The sequence below is a fragment of the Perna viridis genome, chromosome 2, assembly GCF_037379345.1.
Source record: "Perna viridis isolate PV_CMFRI_1.1 ecotype Kerala chromosome 2, ASM3737934v1, whole genome shotgun sequence".
Classification (NCBI taxonomy): Eukaryota; Metazoa; Mollusca; class Bivalvia; order Mytilida; family Mytilidae; genus Perna; species Perna viridis.
In genome coordinates, this window is record NC_142446.1 from 7,913,761 (window position 1) to 7,931,713 (window position 17,953).

Here is a 17,953-nt window from a genome sequence, read left to right on the forward strand (position 1 = left end):
ATCAATTGAAAGTTTCATCCTCCTATTTTAGTTTTCAAGATATAGACTGAAAACTGCAAAAAACGTATTTTTTTGCCTTTCAAGGTCAATAACTTTTATATGGAGTCGTCTGATACCTTTGATCTCTGGAGACTTTTGTAGGCCTTATAATAATGATCATTTCAGCAATTGAAAGATATTTGCCAAACCTAACAGTTTTAGAGATAAATGCAAAAATCTGCTGTCTGACCCCTATGTTCTATTTTTAGTATCGGTGGCCATGTTTTTTAACCGAACAAAAATCCAAACGATTGTTTTGTTGATGATATCCTAAAAGTTAAAAATACCAGCAATATTATTGAATTCTGTATGGTAGTTTTTGAGAAGATTTTTGTAAGTAATAACATCAAAAACAGCAAAAAACGTCCAAAAAGGGCAATAATTCCAACATGGCTCAGGTCTCACTAACCACTTCCAGGTCAAATGGCCGGCCCCTATGTAGTACCAAAAACACACTGAACCTAGACAAATGCATTGTAAGTGCATTATTTGCGTGTATTATGATTAAAAGTAGACAAAATAAAGCTGAGAATGTGTACTTTAAAAATGATATATGTAACTAACTACAAAAGTGTATGAATATTGTTTACATGTGTGAGTAATTTGCCTCCATGCTGTCAGTTAGCAAAACAGGTAAAAATGTGGATTTTCAGTATTATATCTTCAAGTAAATTTTGTAAAGAATTTCTACAATCATCGTACCATTAGCATAATGATTTTGGAAGCCTTATTTTCCAAGCTTTGCAACGGTATGCAGCTTTAAGATGTCATTTGTCCTGGAATTCACAGTGAAACTTTGAAAATTACTTTTTTAACATGTAAAGTAATGGAAACTTTAGAAGTAGTTAGTGAGACCTTAACAGATTATCACCAAAATTTGACCACAGATAGATCTCATCATGCTGAATACTTTTACCCAAGAATTTGGCTAAACCTAATGGTTTTGGAGATATATGCAAAAATCTGCCGTCTGACCCTTATGTCCTATTTTCAATAACAGCAGCCATGTTTTTCAACCGATCAAAAATCTAAACAGTCATTTTGTCAAGGATACCTTAAAAAACAATAATATCAACTTTCATTGTATTCTGTAAAGTAGTTTTTGAGATGAAGGTTTTTTAAAGGAATAATATCAAAAACAGCAAAAAACGTCCAAAAAGGGCAATAATTCCAACATGGGTCAACAGATTTTCACCAAAATTTGACCACAGATAGATCCCATCATGCTGAATACTTTTTACCCCATGTCAGAATTTGGTTAAACCTAACAGTCAGGCGAGCTAAAAATGGGTCAGACAGAAATGGCCATAAAATACTATTAGTAGAGTAGAAGTTGCCAGAGGACAACCAAATTTTATCCATTTTTCAACATTCATTTACTAAAGGACAACCTAGATTTCAATTTAGACAAGTAACATATTCATCAACTTATATATCAACAGATATGACAACGTTTATACTGTTAAGAAAATGTTATGGTCATACAATACCCTGGTTGTGTACCAAATATCTAGTGGCTGTGGTTTATAGTTGCAGATAAAAATGTTACCTTAGTATTTTCTCCACACACAATTCACCATTCTATAAGCCTATTTGCACAAGTGAAACCCAGCCAAAATATTGTGGAAAATTGATAAGCCTGACTGATGGATGGAATGCAATTCTTAAGACCCCCTATGAAATTCACTGGCACTGAAATTCTCTTATTTCTTGACAATTACAGGTATCAAGTTACCTTGCAGATTTTCTCCCAAATCTCTAAGCAGCCTGTTCGTTCTTGAAAACTTAGAGCAAGATCATAATTTGCAGCTTCAGACCATACTATCAGTGTTTCCTAACAATAAAAAAATATATATATATACACACACACACACACATATACATAGTTTTAAATATCATACAGTAATAATTATTTGTTTATTTTGATAGAAAATCTGGAAAAAAACAACAATGTAATCTTCATATTAGTATGGAAGGCTATATAATCATTATTGAAAAAGAACCAAAGCATTCAAAAAATTGACAAGGACAATATTGCATTTTCAAGTGTCAACACAAAATAGTGGATGCTTATAATTTCAAAATGGATTTATTTATTGTTGAGACTGCAAAATGGATGTAAGCTAAATAAACAAAAAGTGTGTTCCCTATTACCCTACCCACCATATTTTTGTCAGATAAAATAGTTTACCCTATAGTTTTTGTGTCATTTCTTAAGAAGCACTATTAATAGTCAGAATGTTCTCTCGTAGCTGGGAATAAAAAAATTCTCCCTACCTAAATTTATCTACCTGTTTCTTTAAGGTGTAAAAAGAAACACAATGACACATTCTCTTTTTTAGCACTAAAAACTGAGATAAATGACATTCAAGTTTGAATCTTCGAAATCTGTTACAAGCAGAATCAGTTTTTCGTAAAAAATCAGAATGAACATTGTTCACTTCAGTTTACACTAATTCATGAAATTTATGTCCTATTGTTCACACTTTGTAACAAACCTACAAATTTGCTGTACTTTTTGGGGTTAATTTATTTCAAATGATAATTTGGTAGAAAACACAAAGCATTAAATCTGGTTTTCTTGTTGCATATTTAAACAGTAAATTCTCTGTTTCAATGGAACATGTCTTCAGCTTGAGCAACTTGCTCAGAACAACCACTCCAAAGAGAGCCAATAAAATCTTACATCTTGAATTGTCAGTCATAAATTTTCAAAATGATATTGATACTCTACATCAACTTTTTCCCAGAGACAATATTTCACTAAAAACATTTTGTATAAAATGGGACCCAGAACAAAAAATACAAGAACAAATGAAAATTCCAACAGAATTGTCTTCCTGAAAAACAGTGCTGCCAAAAAAAGGAAAAAAATCAAAAGACCCTACACAATTCTTTGCAAGAAGCTTTGCTTCTCTCAAACATATAATAATTTTGCTGTAATAAAAAAGGAAAACATGCTTTTTGGAGGAAGAGGTATAATAACTAAACAGCATGTACTACATTTATGTAATACAGTCCATCATTCAGTTAGCATGCAGATTTGATTTTTTCAAAAGTACCCCAAAAAAGAAGAAAAACATCTACATACATGTAACATCATATCACATAAAAAAAAAAAAAAAAAAAATGTCAGATCCCTATACACATAAATTTATTAATTAACTTTTCATCACTGCAACTTAGGGTCTCTGAAAGATAAGCCACTTCTCCATGTTTTTCTGAAGTAGCTTTAGCTCTGTATACAAGCACACAATAATGTCTGAAATATTACTTGCTATAACCATAAAACGTTTAATTTTGCATATCACAAAACAAAAAATGTCTGTACATATTCATCGACTTCAATTTTTTTAAATATTAATACCTGTTGTTTCTGATAAAGAGTTTGAGGCTGTATCTTGGATTCCAAAAGAACAGATCCTGCAAAATAAACTATACAGTTGTATCATCATTTTAGCAGTTTAATCAAATGCTCCATAGGGGCACAGCACAACAGTTCTTTCCTTAAAAATTCTTAGTCCGAATTTCCTCTGACCCTGCAACCCTCCTCTTTTTTATTTAGATATTGATATGTCGGGTTGGGGTCAGAACGATGTGCCATACAGAAAGTTGGAGATTTAGCAGTACCGCAGAGTATCGCCCTTCAACCGCTTGTAACGATTTTCAAGTTGAAATTGTGCACGTCAAACCAATCTAGTTCAATTCCGGAATCATTTCCCTGTATGCTGATACCAAATTTGCTACAAAAATTACATTTATTATTGAAATTGCGATAATTTTCCACGAGAGACTCTGTTTTACTGACATTTTGAACTGCAATAGAGTAGGCGGAGCTTGTTACTTTTGGAACTGAAGGGTAGCGGGCACGTAATTTTTCAGCGGAATTTTGAAATATTCCGTTAGATTCCGGTTTAAAAAATCGTTTCTGTTCCTTTCCAACATTTGACACAGGATATCATTTTAGATCAACCAAAATTATAGTCTAATTATTCAGTCAACTGTTTTGAATAGAAATAAGAGTCAAGTCCTTGTATTAATAGCAAGGGTCCAGAAATTTTGACAGCCCATGCTGGACATTTTATCAAAGTTCAGCAGACGTTTTTGTCAGTCTTTTACATGCTCAGATCAAAAATTAAAAAAACGTTTGTATGTACTTATTTTCAGATAAATATTGGAAAGTGTGTTATTTCATCACATACTCTGTCTTTTACAAAATATCAGAGCGAGTGAACAAGTTTGGTTTCAACTACATGTGGACATTCTAACATATAAACAAAACATCGTATCTCTCAGACTTTTTCATCACATAGGCAAACTGCCGAAAACTTCCGTGTGATGAAAAAAATGTTGATTATTTATAAAACGAACTCGCAAACACATTTTGTATATTGATTTAAATGGTCTGTTGACTTCTGTGTTAAAACAATTCAATCGACGAATGAATAACTACAAACTACGACTGATTCGTAGTTTCAGTTCCATGTGCTTCCGTTGCCTCTGAAAGATCAGTGGGAAAATGGTAGACTTGTCAACCTTTTTTCTTAATTAATCAACTAATAAATGTATGAAAATTCTCCAAGTTAATTCAATTAATTCGTACATGCAATGGGGCTGCACATGTACCATTAATTCAATTATGCAATCAACTAATCAGTTACAGGTAAATCACAGTCACAGGTGACTGCACATCGGCTAATATTGACACACACCTGTCAATTAATTTCCAATAAACAATTAGGAGACTGGCAGACAGGATGTTTATACACTAATAAAACCACACCTACTGTAATTTATAAGGGTTGACAATTTTTTATGTCCGATATTGGAAAATGGTCATCTGTCATTTGCAAAATTTGTCAGTCAATGACTGGCATTTTTACCGTTTCCAGATCCATGATTAAGAAATGAAGTAAACCACAGTTTTGATGCATAATATTATCTTTTTCTTTCATTTTTTTTTTAAATTAATAATAATAGCATGCTTAAAGCAAATTTAAAAGTGGTCAAGCTAAGATTTAATAATATATCGAGCTATGTATCCTAAAAAGTACTTTCCACATGTAAAAGGAAATGGTAATCCTAGAACTCCGTGGTATAGAATTTTTTGTAGCAATATTATAAACATCCCCATGCACATAGTTTAATTCTATAAAATGCTCGAGTGCTGTGCAGTGGCTGAGTATAATTTTGTAAGTGAAATCATGCTTTCTTGTTAATTTGGCACCTAAATAAACAAACTCACTGGATTTGTTTAGCTAATGAGCTAGATGTTATGTCGTTCGTGGTACAAAGACTCTTGAGGTGTAGAGGTGTGGCAGGACAGTCTACCTGTGTTGTAGTAGGTAGTGAGATTTAAATAGGCAATTAATTGACTTGGCTTAAGGATTAATTCTTAATTGAAATTAGTTTGTTGCTGGCTTGTTACCATGCCATCCATGGTTTGATCCTTGGAATCTCTCCCTTTACAATGACATAGTTTGTATATTGGGGAATCGTCAGGGAAATTAAAATAATTTTGTAACAGTATAGTTCACCAACTGATATTCACAGATTAACATAAAAACCAAATGTCGACAACTGGTGCCATATCATTATACTTACAAGTGTATACCATAGATTTTTCAACAGCCCCCTGAGCTTTATTTCTCAGTAGGCTGTTGTTACTTCCCTAAGGTTTGAACATTTTCAACCATATTTTTACAAGAAAGTGCTGCATCTACCTTCCTTAAGAACCAACTGAGCCTATTCAGGAAAAACTAATAGGAAATGTCTATTGCTATTCCTCCTCAAGCAACGCCAAAACTACCATGTATTCATTTAAGCTTAACAAGTTTTAAAAATAATTATGGTCTATTGTATTTATTTACATGTCGGGCCAACAGACCAGAAACCTCAGACTACAACCGTACAGGATGGAGAATTTATAAATTCTGAATTAAACAGAATACCCAATTATGGAGTCCATATCGACATATGGCACCAAGGTGATGATAGCACTTTAAATACGAGAAAAGCTGTATAACTAACCATCAGTTTCAGATCTAACTTGTAGCGATTCCCCCTTCAATCTCTCCAAGAAGATAGTGGTAACATGACCGGTTCCTTGGTCGTCCCATGTACGTTCTTCGTTTAACATGTACAACTTAACACGTCTGTTAGGATTTGTTTCTGTCATTTTCAGTATCTAGTAATTGTAATGAGCGCCTTCTCGACTAAAGGAGAAACACTTCTTCTGACCAAATTGATCCCGACTCTTTTCGGTGACTAAGTAAGGATGCTAGGCCGCGCATTTATACATTATCTATAACAGAAGTTAAAATAAATCGATTATAATGTTTTGTGACATTAGCAAAAAAAGAAATATATTAGAAAATATCGTTTGTAATCTTTTTATATAACCGTTCCGGTTCAAGATCGTAAAAAATTACAGGGGTAAACATCAGTTCTAGTCTTCAAAAACTCCGCCATCTTGAATGTGTTTAAGTAACTTTGGGGTTCCCAAGATTCCCAGCACGGCGTGTATTTTAAAACCCGAAGCCAAAAACGGCACAAGTACCGTTAAGCACATTTTTTGTTGTTATTAAGTTCGTGTGATTTTTTTCTCTGCCGGAGGTACAAAGACACGGTACTCACAATAGACCCCAGATTTTTAATATATAAACAGTATGTTTTATTCATCTTGTTTTTAACAACTAAGTGTAACAAGGATTTATATATATTTAACTCCTTGGTATAAATAAAGTTATTATTTTAGTAAGTTAGTAAGCAAGTAAGTTAATTTTGTTTCGAGTCAAACTGAACATGTACAAAATAATAGAGATACATGTAACATGATGTCTGTAGAGAAGTTGGAAGACCCTGAAAGTCCAACTGAAAACCTGCAGATTTTAAGAGAGCAACTTGATAAGATGGTAAACCTATCACCCAGAAATAAAACTGCAAATCTTCATCTAATGGGTGACTAATTTTCCGAATATTGACTGGAACACAAGACTGAGAAGTGACGACAAAACATTAAAACAAACCGACGGTCAGAATTTCATTGACATACTAAATGATCACCACATGGAGCAAATGATAGACTTTCCAACTAGAGGAGATCACGTTTTATACCTACTCTTAACAACATTACTTGGTCAAATCTGCGATGTAAACTGAACTGACAAACACAGTGATCACGAAGTTATATCATGCTCATTATGCATTTATATGAAGCCAACAAAAACTCCGAAAAGAAAATACTACATATACAACAAAGGTGAAAGAAAATGAAAGAAGCAACAAAGACTTTTATAAGTGAGCGGTATTTCAATGGTATGCAAAAGACTAGAAATGTAGAAGAGAACTGGAATCTCATGAAAACTTTTATTCAAGGAAGTGTTGACAAAAATATACCGTCTAAGATATCCAGATCTAGAAAACAATTACCTTGGATAAACCCAACAATTAGATCTATGATCAGAAAAAAGAATAATCTTCATAAGAGAGCTAAGGAGACTGGGAGTTCTAAATTAAAATCTAAATGGCGCCAAGTCAGAAGTGAAATTAAGAGCGAAATCAGAGAAGCCCATAGATATGTGGAAAATGTGACTGGAGATATAAAACAGCATAATAAGCTGTTTTGGAAATACATTACAGCGCAAAAGAAGGACACTCAAAGCATTCCCCACAGAAGACACAATCTGGAAACACAGCAGAGAATGACCAACCAAGAAAAGGCCTAGGGATCGGCATTAAATGAACAATTCAACAGTGTGTTCATCAAGTATAACAAAACTTACGCAGTATCTCTTATTAAAAGATCTTACCCGAGAATGGAAGAAATCAAAGTAAATGAAGAAGGAGTAAAGAAGTTACTTCAAGGACTATACACACCCAATGCATATGGGCCCGATGCAATCAACCCAAAAGTACTGAAAGAACTTGCAACTAAATTCGCTCCTATAATATCACATTTATTTCAACAAACAATTGACACTAGTTCAATTCCAGATGAATGGACAACAGCGAACATCTGCCCTCTAGATAGAAAGCTGATCGATCAACGCCTGCAAGCTACCGACCAGTTTCATTAACTTCATCATGTATTTTATGTAAATTGTGCGAGCAAATAGTATGTTCAAATATTATGAGTCACTTAGATAATCACAATATCATAACAAGTAGATAACATACTTTTCGCAAATTCCATAGCTGCGAGACATAACTTTGTAATGTCACACATGACTGGGCCAAGAACAGTGATGGTGGGAAACAAACCAACATTTTTATATTGGAGAAAGCTTTTGATACAGTTTACCCTTAACAATTGAAATCAAAGCTTCATGGGTACGGTATATCGGGTAAAACGCAGTGCTGGATCGACGCATTTCTTTGTCACCGAAAACAATGTGTGGTGGTAAACGAAAACATCATATTGATTACAACTATAAATTAGAAGGATCATCCTTGAAATTTTTGGACGTTATTAAGTACCTGGGTGCCAACATATCTTCCGACCTACGATGGGAAAATATGTGTCAGAGGTTACCAATAAGGCCAACCGTGTTCTATGTATGCTTTAAAGAAATCTGTACATTTGTAATAGAGGTGTGAAGGAAACCGCTAACTTAAGTTGTGTTAGGCGGATACTTGAGTATGAGTATAAAAAAAGTCATCACCATTCAACTTAAAACACCTAGTTTCCTAAAGATGGAATCTGAGCAACTGGTGAAAATGGCGCCTAAAAAATAATTTCAATACTGCCAGTCAACTCAGAATATCATGTTTATCTTGCAGATAGCTATCATTTTCATTATTTTTCTGTAGTTGAGGAAAAAATAGCAAAAAAGCATTTTGAGCCCCTGTGTTCTATTTTTAGTAACGACAGCCATGTTTTTCGACTGATGAAATTTTAAATGACCAGTTTGTGGAGGAAATCCTTTAAAAATATGCCAACTTTTATCAAATTTTGTTGCAATTGATTCCAGCGTGTTGTACACATTAAAACGACAATAAAATCTGTTTTAGGGGTCATAAATCCTACAACAGGCAACAAATCATTTTCAAAATTTCGGCAAAGGTCCGTCTTTCGATGGTTTACAATAATACTCGCATCAGAATTTGGCTAAATTCAACGGTTTTGAGTTATTAAAAAAAAAAAACTGTATTTCGACCCCTTCGTTCTATTTTTAGTAACAGCGGCCATGCTTTTTCATCAATAAAAAATCAATTTTGTGCAGAATACCCTAAAAACAGTAATACCAACAATCATTAAATTGTGTACAGTAGTTTCTGAGGAGAAGAGTTTTGAAAGTAATAACATAAAAAAACAACAAATACATAAAAAAGGACAATAACTCCAACATAGGTCAACAGATTTTCACCAAAATTACATCACAGATAGATCTCATAGTGGTGAAAATTTTTATCCCTTGTCAGAATTTGGTCAAACCTAACAGGTTGGAGATATATGTAAAAATTGCTGTATGACTCCTATGTCCTATTTTAAGTAACGGCGGCCATATTATTTTCACCGATCAAAAATTCAAACGGTTGTTTTGTGCAGGATGCTCTAAGGAACAATCAAGTAAAGTTTCATCCAAGTCCATTCATAGTAGTTTCAGAGGAGATGTTTGAAGAATTGTTAACGACGACGACGACAACGATGTCGACAAAAACGACGACGGACGTCAAGTGGTGGCAATAGCTCACCTGGCCAATGGCCAGGTGAGCTGAAAATGCTAGCTTTAAAGATTTGACAATATCATAACTATATCCCTTACGAATTAGCCTATTCAACGGTTTGTAGTTAACTTATTGGGTGAGTATTGAACTTTTCGTGCTTTGTGAAGAATATTCTTATAATAATAAAGGATGAGGATACCCGCAAGTATTAACCGTTTACAAGAACATATGGCAAGCCAAAGTGGACAAAAATTAATAATTTGTAATATTAGAAAATAATTTTTTAATATTACAAAATCATTTTTTTTTAATATTAGAAAATATTTTTAATATTAGAAATTCATTTTGTAATATTAAAAATTCATTTTCTAACATTACAAGTTCCTGATTTAGTAATATTACAAAATATCACACATTTAGTTGAATTTGTAATATTAGAAAATGAATTTGTAAAAAAAACACACTTTGCAATAATGCAAAATCAGTCACATTTTGTGATATTACAAAATGATTTTCTAATATTAAAAAATCGTCATTGAATACAACAAATCCATTTTGTAATATTAGAAAATCAATTTCTAATATTAAAAAATTATTTTTTAATATTAGAAATTTAATTGAATTTGTAATATTAAAAATGGTTTTGTGATATTAGAAAACAAATTTGTAATATTAAATTTTTTTTTTAATATAAGAAAACAATTATTTTGTAATATTAGAAAACATATTTTTTTATATTAGAAAATCTATTGAATTTTAAATATCAAAAAATGATTTTTTTAATATGAAAACGGGTTTTGTAATATTAGAAATCAAATTTGTTATATTAAAAAATGGATTTGTAATATTAAAAAATCATTTTTTAATATTAGAAAACACCTATTTTTGTCCAGCTTGGCTTGCAACAAGTACATTTGCATTTGAGAATGAGTTCCTTGTATCGGTTCGAAAAAAATTGTGAATGTTTTTAGGAGCTTAATAGTGATATCGAAAACCTTGACGTAGAAACTTCTCGGTTATACAACAAATGTATGCTACTATTATGAAATAAGCCTCAACAAAAAAAAATCAGCTAAAAGCACTTTTTACTATAGCTGACAGAGAAGCAAAAACACTAATAAATAATAAGATATAAATAACTAAAATAAAGTAAACAGCAAATACAACACCGAGGGCTAGAAGACTTCAGCAGTGGTGCAGCAAAATTATCTGCATGACCTACAGGAGCATTGATCTGAAGAAGATAAACACCGCGTAGTAATGAAATGTTTGAAGTGTTCAAAGGTTGTTAAGCTACGTACATGATTAGGCAGGAATTTCCACAATTTTACTGCCTCAAAACTAAATGTGGAATATCAATTGTGAATTTATATCTAAAATTATGTGAGTTTTTTCCAGTTAAATATAAGATGTAAAAATTCAGGGCTGGATTTTGTTTTTTTAGGTTTCAAATGCCATGGTTCTCATTCGTCTGATTTTAAGTTTGGAAGTTTTGATCGTTCAAGTTAATGCTCGTATGTATTCTACTTTTAAAAGTCATTGTAGATGAATCTCAGCGATCTTTCTTAAGGTTTTTTCAATTCTGTTTGTGCTGCCCTTGCTACAGAAATGTCATGTGAGTGGGCAATAGCTTAGATTTAACATTATGAATGATCGATAGATGGTCATTTTTACTACTGATTTTATTTTTATACAATTCTTTTCAAAACTTTAAGTTGTCTGGCTGCTTTTATACAGACGGTTAAAGTCCAGCTTAAAAGCAATGGTTACTCCAAGTAATTGAACTTCGTCATCGCATTTAAAGGTACATTCGTTTATCGGTTAAATTATGCGTTTTTTTAATAATCGAAATTCTTTATTTCTTTAAAGTCATATTTAAGTATAGGTCACATAATTATATTACAATTTAACACACTATTACAGGTAGCATAAACTTTTCAAGGATAAAGCAGAAGATGTCGTGAAATTATGTCTGATATTAACGTCATAGCGCGATAGAAGTCCTCTCATAAATATGCACTAGAGTCAAAGTTATCGTGTACACGTGTGCATCTATGCACAGGGGCTTGTTCTCACTATCAAATATGCAGCCCCAACAGTATAATAGTGGGCTGCATATTTAATAGTGGGAGCAAGCCCCTGTGAGTGAAGTTGAACACATTGATCTACGTCGTACTTGTATCTTCTTTAGATCGGCGGAAGGATAACAAGGGTTGTTAGTTTTCGCAATCGTTTCGATTCATATGATAAATTCGGAAGTCCCAGTACTTGTTTCGTGGCTCTTCGCTGTATATGTATCAATGCCTGTATGTTTTTTCTTCAAATGCGGACACAATATTTGATTCGCATACTCAAGGTGTGATCTTATTGTGACCATAGTGTTACAGGAGTGGGACAGGGAGTGTATATAAAGTCCCTGGGTGGGAGTGTGGTATCTATGGCATAGACCTGTAACTAAAATCAGGTCTATGCCTTTATTGAGCGTTGCGAACTATGTTTTTTCTTGTTTTACATTGGTCATAATACAGTTCTTTAGGGTTTTTATTTATATTTTCGACTGTAAAATTTAATTAAAAAAAACATCTGGTAAAAACGGTGCAGCGACCTTTGCACCAGTCATCATAATTTCTGTGTCTCACCAAACTAAAAACCGTCCATTTTCAAGCATAGGGCTTGTCCCACTATCAAATATGAACTAGTATATAACACGAACAGAAAACTGTTCAGTTTACTAAAAGTGAACATAGTTCGCGATGACATTAATAGTAGTACATTTGCGGATAATTTCGACATTTCCCATCCCGTATGTTTTTTTACCTGAACCGGAATGTGTGGACGATTAGCCTGAAGAGGCTCTTCATCCACGAATGCGTGGACGAGGAGCCACTGCCTTTTTATATTGGTCTGAGTACATGTCTACACTAGCCACTATCTTAGAACATGTACAAGCCGTTTAATATCTCGACATCAGGGGTCTGTTGTTCAACTTGTCGTTAAAATTATCGTGTAATTAATTTTAATGAGTCATTAAAAATTAATTGAGTGATTAGTAAATCAAATGATTAAATTTTGTTGTTCAACTTAATATAATCACTGCATTCGTTCAACTAAATATTCCTAGTCCAAAATGTCTTTGGACCGAGTTGTCAAGCATTCTTACGAGCTAGTTCCCTGTACTAATTCTGGTCGAAATTCGTTAAATCAAGAAATAAAGGACCTGATAGGCCGGAAATCGAAAAATTGCAGCTGATTTTCTTACGTGTACATAGCTATTGTAATCAAATGGAGAAAAAGAAATGGTTCATTTGCGAATTTTATGTCATTTCGATTATTGCATTTATTACGAATAATTGGACTCTATGTGATGGTTCTAAAATATCAGATTTAAGACTGTGTGCTGACGACGATTGCAAAAGTAAGACACGGTTTACACAAACTTTCGCCGTTTCGGTGACAAACTGTGACGAAGTGTTAAAAACATAATGCAGTCTTCACGGTTAACTTTTTTTTTAGTTCAAGTCACTCGGACGAACACATGTAGCAAGTCCTAATTATATTTCACTGACCCAAAAAGAAAATGGAAAGGTTGCTATTAATAATCCTTTACTGGCCTTACTAAATTATACTGGGCAACCCCCAGAGTTTTGGCTAGGATTTTGAGGGCTTTAATCACTTTCGTGTAGAGCACAAACGACATATTATGGGCAGCAGAATTTTGTAAATAGTCAATAGTATCATAAAGTAAAGACATAAACACTCTTAATATATTCATTTTAAGTTTACAGTCAGATACGGGCATAACAATAAATACAATAAATGTTACAACAAAATAACTGTTATTTTCTATAAGAAAACGTGTGTTATTTAATAATTTTTTTTTTTACATCATGACGCATTGATGCATTCAGTCTAAAAATAGCTATTTGACATAAGCTATTAATATGGTATGACCTGACACTCAACTAATAAGAGAAAATCCTCCAGTCCTTTGCCAAACACCACACCTCAAAAGTCCTCTTCAACCTAAAACTCCTCAAATCAGAAGGATGGAGACAGATCTTTAGAACAGAATTGATTGATGAAACCTTGAGCCTGTTCCTTAGATAGGTCTTGATCAGATTGTACCTACTAAATCCCCTCTCAGTCGCCAGAAGATAACGCAGAAACTAGACAGATAGAAAGGAGGTTGGCCACATTTGCATAGTCAACTGTAGAATGTTGCACTTTGTAAGCGGTTGCTGCGTGGTATCTTACTGCTGGGTGGTAATTTTTAGTGACCTTTCACCCCAGGTCATTGTGATTTCGTTTCAAGAAGAAAAGAGAATCGTAAAATAAATATTTATCTTTGATTAATATTTCCTAACTATGCGCTATTGCGTTCAAATCAATTGAAATCCATGAGATGACCAGTCACACATCGGAGACATTGTTTTTGTGTGATTTAAATTTCTAAAAATAGATAGCTATATATATGTTTCGAGGTTCGTGAAGGGTTTGTTTTTATATGGGAGTAAAATTGGTCAGTATCCATTAAAGATCAAAACCGTTTAACATGACTAATCCTTAAAATTAGGATATATATAAGTTACATTTTAAACGCACTTAAAAGCAGAAATGTCTCGAGTCAACTCCAGGCTTTTTCCGGTGGTCGAAAACGACCAGCTGAAGTTGAGTGAGAACCCTGGGATTATCTTTTGTGGTCCTAATGATCAAACGATTGATAAATTGTTGTTATTTTAAAGGATTATTAACGATGCACATATCAGGGATGCCAGGTTAACAACAGTAGAATGTATTTTACACCTGGTTGACAAAAACGATCTGAAACATTTTCGTCATGTATGAAATCCTTTTGTAAATGGCGAAAATGATGAGTGCTAGCTAAATCACTGGGTACCCCCATTCCTTTGGTCAAAATGATATTCTTCGCTTGAGTTACCGATCTCACCAGACGACACTAATGTTATTTATAAAAATAAAATTTGGACATTCTACTTTCCACTTCAGTAAATTATGTCATGTGCATGTCTTTATTTAATTATTACACCAGTGAATGAAAATCATATGTCAACTAGCCGCCATTATTATTGTCGTACCCCAATTTCGTGCATATCCGATGCAGAGATAGGGAGCCATATGGGATACAATACAATTCCACTTAATAAATAGAAATATGCTAGTATTGGATTTATTGAAAAAAATATGGTACTGGACAAACATAACTATATACATGTAGGGTCTATTTTTTAGTCTAAAAGAGAAATATTTATATGTGGGAATTTAAACACTTTTTTTAAGGCAAATTATTCAAAATGATGTTTATCTTATTAAAATTCCTATTCATATAATTATTTGATTAAGAATTGAAATCATTTAGAATTTTTTAGATCACTTAAAATTGATATACTGTAGGGTGATCTAAATCATTAGATTCAAATATTCTTATATAAGTATTTTATATACCATTTTTTGTGCAGTTATTTTTCATTTGAATCAATTCTAACTTAGAGAATTAAATCATTTATACATTGGTCCATGCTTCCAGTTTTTAGTGGAGTCCGAGTTGCTCATTTGCTTTCATTATTTTGTATGTATTATTTTAGTTACTTTATCTTCTTTGTTGTGCATGTCTGGTCTTTGTCCTTGGATTACATTCTTTTGATTACCGCTAGAATCTCGGTTCCCTTGATTACTCTTGAACAACTTTAATAAAATCAACAACAAAAAAACTGTCAAACAAAAATATCCATTCTATACTGCATTAAAGGCAGATTTCGAACCATCAGGGTGATACTATTTTTTCTTCATTTTTTTAGATATCTGTAAATAAGAAAATATCCCAAATTAGCTTAAATTTGTTCATTGTGAACTTTTTCCATTGTTAAATACTGTATATCCATTAATTTCCATTGAATTTTTCTTGGGTAAATGTTTTTAAGATGAGGGAAAATTTGTTTGATATTTTAATTTGTCAAATCCTCAGAAAATGTTCATTTTTTGTTAATCTGGCTTTCCATAGTTTTCTCGTATGACACATGACATATTTTGGTCATGTGATTCGTGTCTGGGAAGCTTTGCAAATGGCAGACGATGAATCAATATCGATTTATTGGTTTCATGTGTATTTTCTACATTTCTAAAAGGGATTAAATAATATGGCATATAGAGATTTTGGAACAATTGGAAATATTCTGTGTTGAGCTTAAAACTTCAAAATTACCTGGAATACTGGCAATCTGATCTTTGTTGTTGTTTTCATGAAACAGGTCAGGTTCGGTGTTGGTAAAACAAACTGACAGTCTACTTAAATGCACTTATTTTTCACTAATAATCAAAGACAAAAGAGTGCATCAACAACAAATCTTCAAGCTTGTTGGGCTTCTTGATAACAAAAGTCTGAAGCTGATTTTACTGGCCAGGACAGTCACAGCGTTTGAAATTAGTGTCACATTTGTAGACCGATAGACCATGTAAAAACATGCAGGTCTAAACTTAACTCTAGTAATTCTATAAATATTCAACTTAAAATTTGCTTTAGGTCTATGATGAAACACTGCTGATTGAGTGCTGAGTCAGACTTGTAGCTTAATTTAAAGACTGATAATGAACTGATTTGTCAATTTATTGTTGCCATTTTTTGCTTAACAACTCTTCTGCAGTTTAAAATGAATGAGTCATGATGTAAAATATTTTTTTAGATTGTTTTCTGTTATTTTGCATTCTATCAGCCATTTAGCAATTGGGAACAGTAAATTTTTGTTAATTTCACTCTGCACCAGCTTACTTGTACAGACCTGCAGCTTTGTGACAGCCTGGATAAAAATGGCAATATTCAATTCTGTTTCCCCTCATACTTGTACCTTAAACAATCTACATAGATAGTAGGGAAAAATCTCATGCATATACTTGTACAGCTGTAAATTTTTGTACATTTCCCTGATATTGTTTTTGTATTTCGACGTTAATATGAGATAGATGAAACCTGATGTTCATACTCCTAATCAGTCTCTGAGTTGCTTGGCCTGTTCAAATCTAATTCTATTGACGTTTCCTTATGACATAATGCAATCGCAAGAGCTTCTGCCCTTTCTTGATGGCGGGAGTGTCCATGTACATGTATGTCAGAGGACTATTAGAAGTTACTTTTTTATGTAGTGTAAGTTCTTAATTTTTTCAAAATTTGACTATGAATAGAGCTAGTTTTTGTAATACTAATCTGTTCCTGCAAAAATACCTAATTTTGACAAAAAATACATTTTTTCAATCTTCACAGCGACCATAGTTCTTTTGAGCTCTTCTAATATTTTCAGTACTGACAAAATGGAATGATTCTTTTATGCCGTCGTAGATTGGTATTGCACTTTCATTGATGCAGTCTGTAGACACTTGGTTTTTATGTGATAACTTCAGTTTTAGTTGCTTTATCTTTCAAAAATTTTATAACAAGGTTTTAAGCTACAAAATGATTGTTTGTATTTATTTTGTTTTAGAATTAGGGGCCAAAAAGTGGCCTAAAACTCCAGTAAAAACATAGGAATGTGAATGATATTGTTTCACAGTATTCTATTCCACAATGGTCAGACTTGATTTGATTTTGGGGATGAAGACTTGAACTTTTCAGAAATTAGGGACCAAAAAGGGGGTCCATAAACTTGCATTTTCCTGATGTCAATAGTACTCAATACAATAACTTGTTCATTTTTAGTCAGATTTAAGAATTTATTACAGTGTATTGGATTCCATATGAAAATCCCTGCCTGCTGTTTAATTTATTAGATTTCATATTTCTTTTACAGTTTTTGAGTTTCAGTGGGTCAAAGTGGTCACACCTAAAAAAATTGACATTTTAATTATGGTCTGATTCGAAAGTTTTTAATTGAATTTCAAATTTTGTTCTATATTATGTCCAAACCACTTTTTGTGACCATAATGAATTGTAGATCATACCTAATATTTCTAGTACAATTCCTAGTTTTTCTCAAATATGACCTTCATTGAACATACTTCAGAATTTTAATGTAAAAACATATGTCATCCAACTTGATTTTGAGTTAATTTAGGCAAAATGAAGGCGATTTTTTTACATCTTATAAGATTCAGTAGGGAATATTTGCTATTTTGCATACTATTAAAAATGGAAGATAAAATTTCTTATAAATTTATAAAAAGAACAATTAAATGACATTCTCTCATATTTCTAAAGAAAATTGGGGGTCACTGAACTCTTTTTCTTGTAATACAAGTA

At 32.7% G+C, this 17,953-nt stretch overlaps 2 protein-coding genes across 5 annotated transcripts in view; one reads left to right on the top strand and one right to left on the bottom strand.

The window, feature by feature from the left end:
• Positions 1-6,542, bottom strand: part of LOC148623516 (serine/threonine-protein phosphatase 4 regulatory subunit 3B-like) — a 38,531-nt gene extending 31,989 nt beyond the window's left edge. For both annotated transcript variants that reach the window (XM_088565372.1, XM_088565371.1), the window contains exons 1-4: positions 6,471-6,542; positions 6,070-6,343; positions 3,407-3,462; positions 1,775-1,873 (exon numbers count right to left, since the gene is read on the bottom strand). In XM_088565372.1, the coding sequence (XP_088421498.1) occupies positions 1,775-1,873; positions 3,407-3,462; positions 6,070-6,217 (303 nt within the window). In that variant the 5' untranslated portion in view covers positions 6,218-6,343; positions 6,471-6,542. The remainder of the gene's footprint in view (positions 1-1,774; positions 1,874-3,406; positions 3,463-6,069; positions 6,344-6,470) is intronic.
• A 6,363-nt stretch (positions 6,543-12,905) lies between these two features.
• LOC148623517 (uncharacterized) overlaps positions 12,906-17,953 on the top strand; it is a 58,817-nt gene continuing 53,769 nt past the window's right edge. For all 3 annotated transcript variants that reach the window (XM_088565373.1, XM_088565374.1, XM_088565375.1), the window contains exon 1: positions 12,906-13,123. In XM_088565373.1, the coding sequence (XP_088421499.1) occupies positions 12,991-13,123 (133 nt within the window). In that variant the 5' untranslated portion in view covers positions 12,906-12,990. The remainder of the gene's footprint in view (positions 13,124-17,953) is intronic.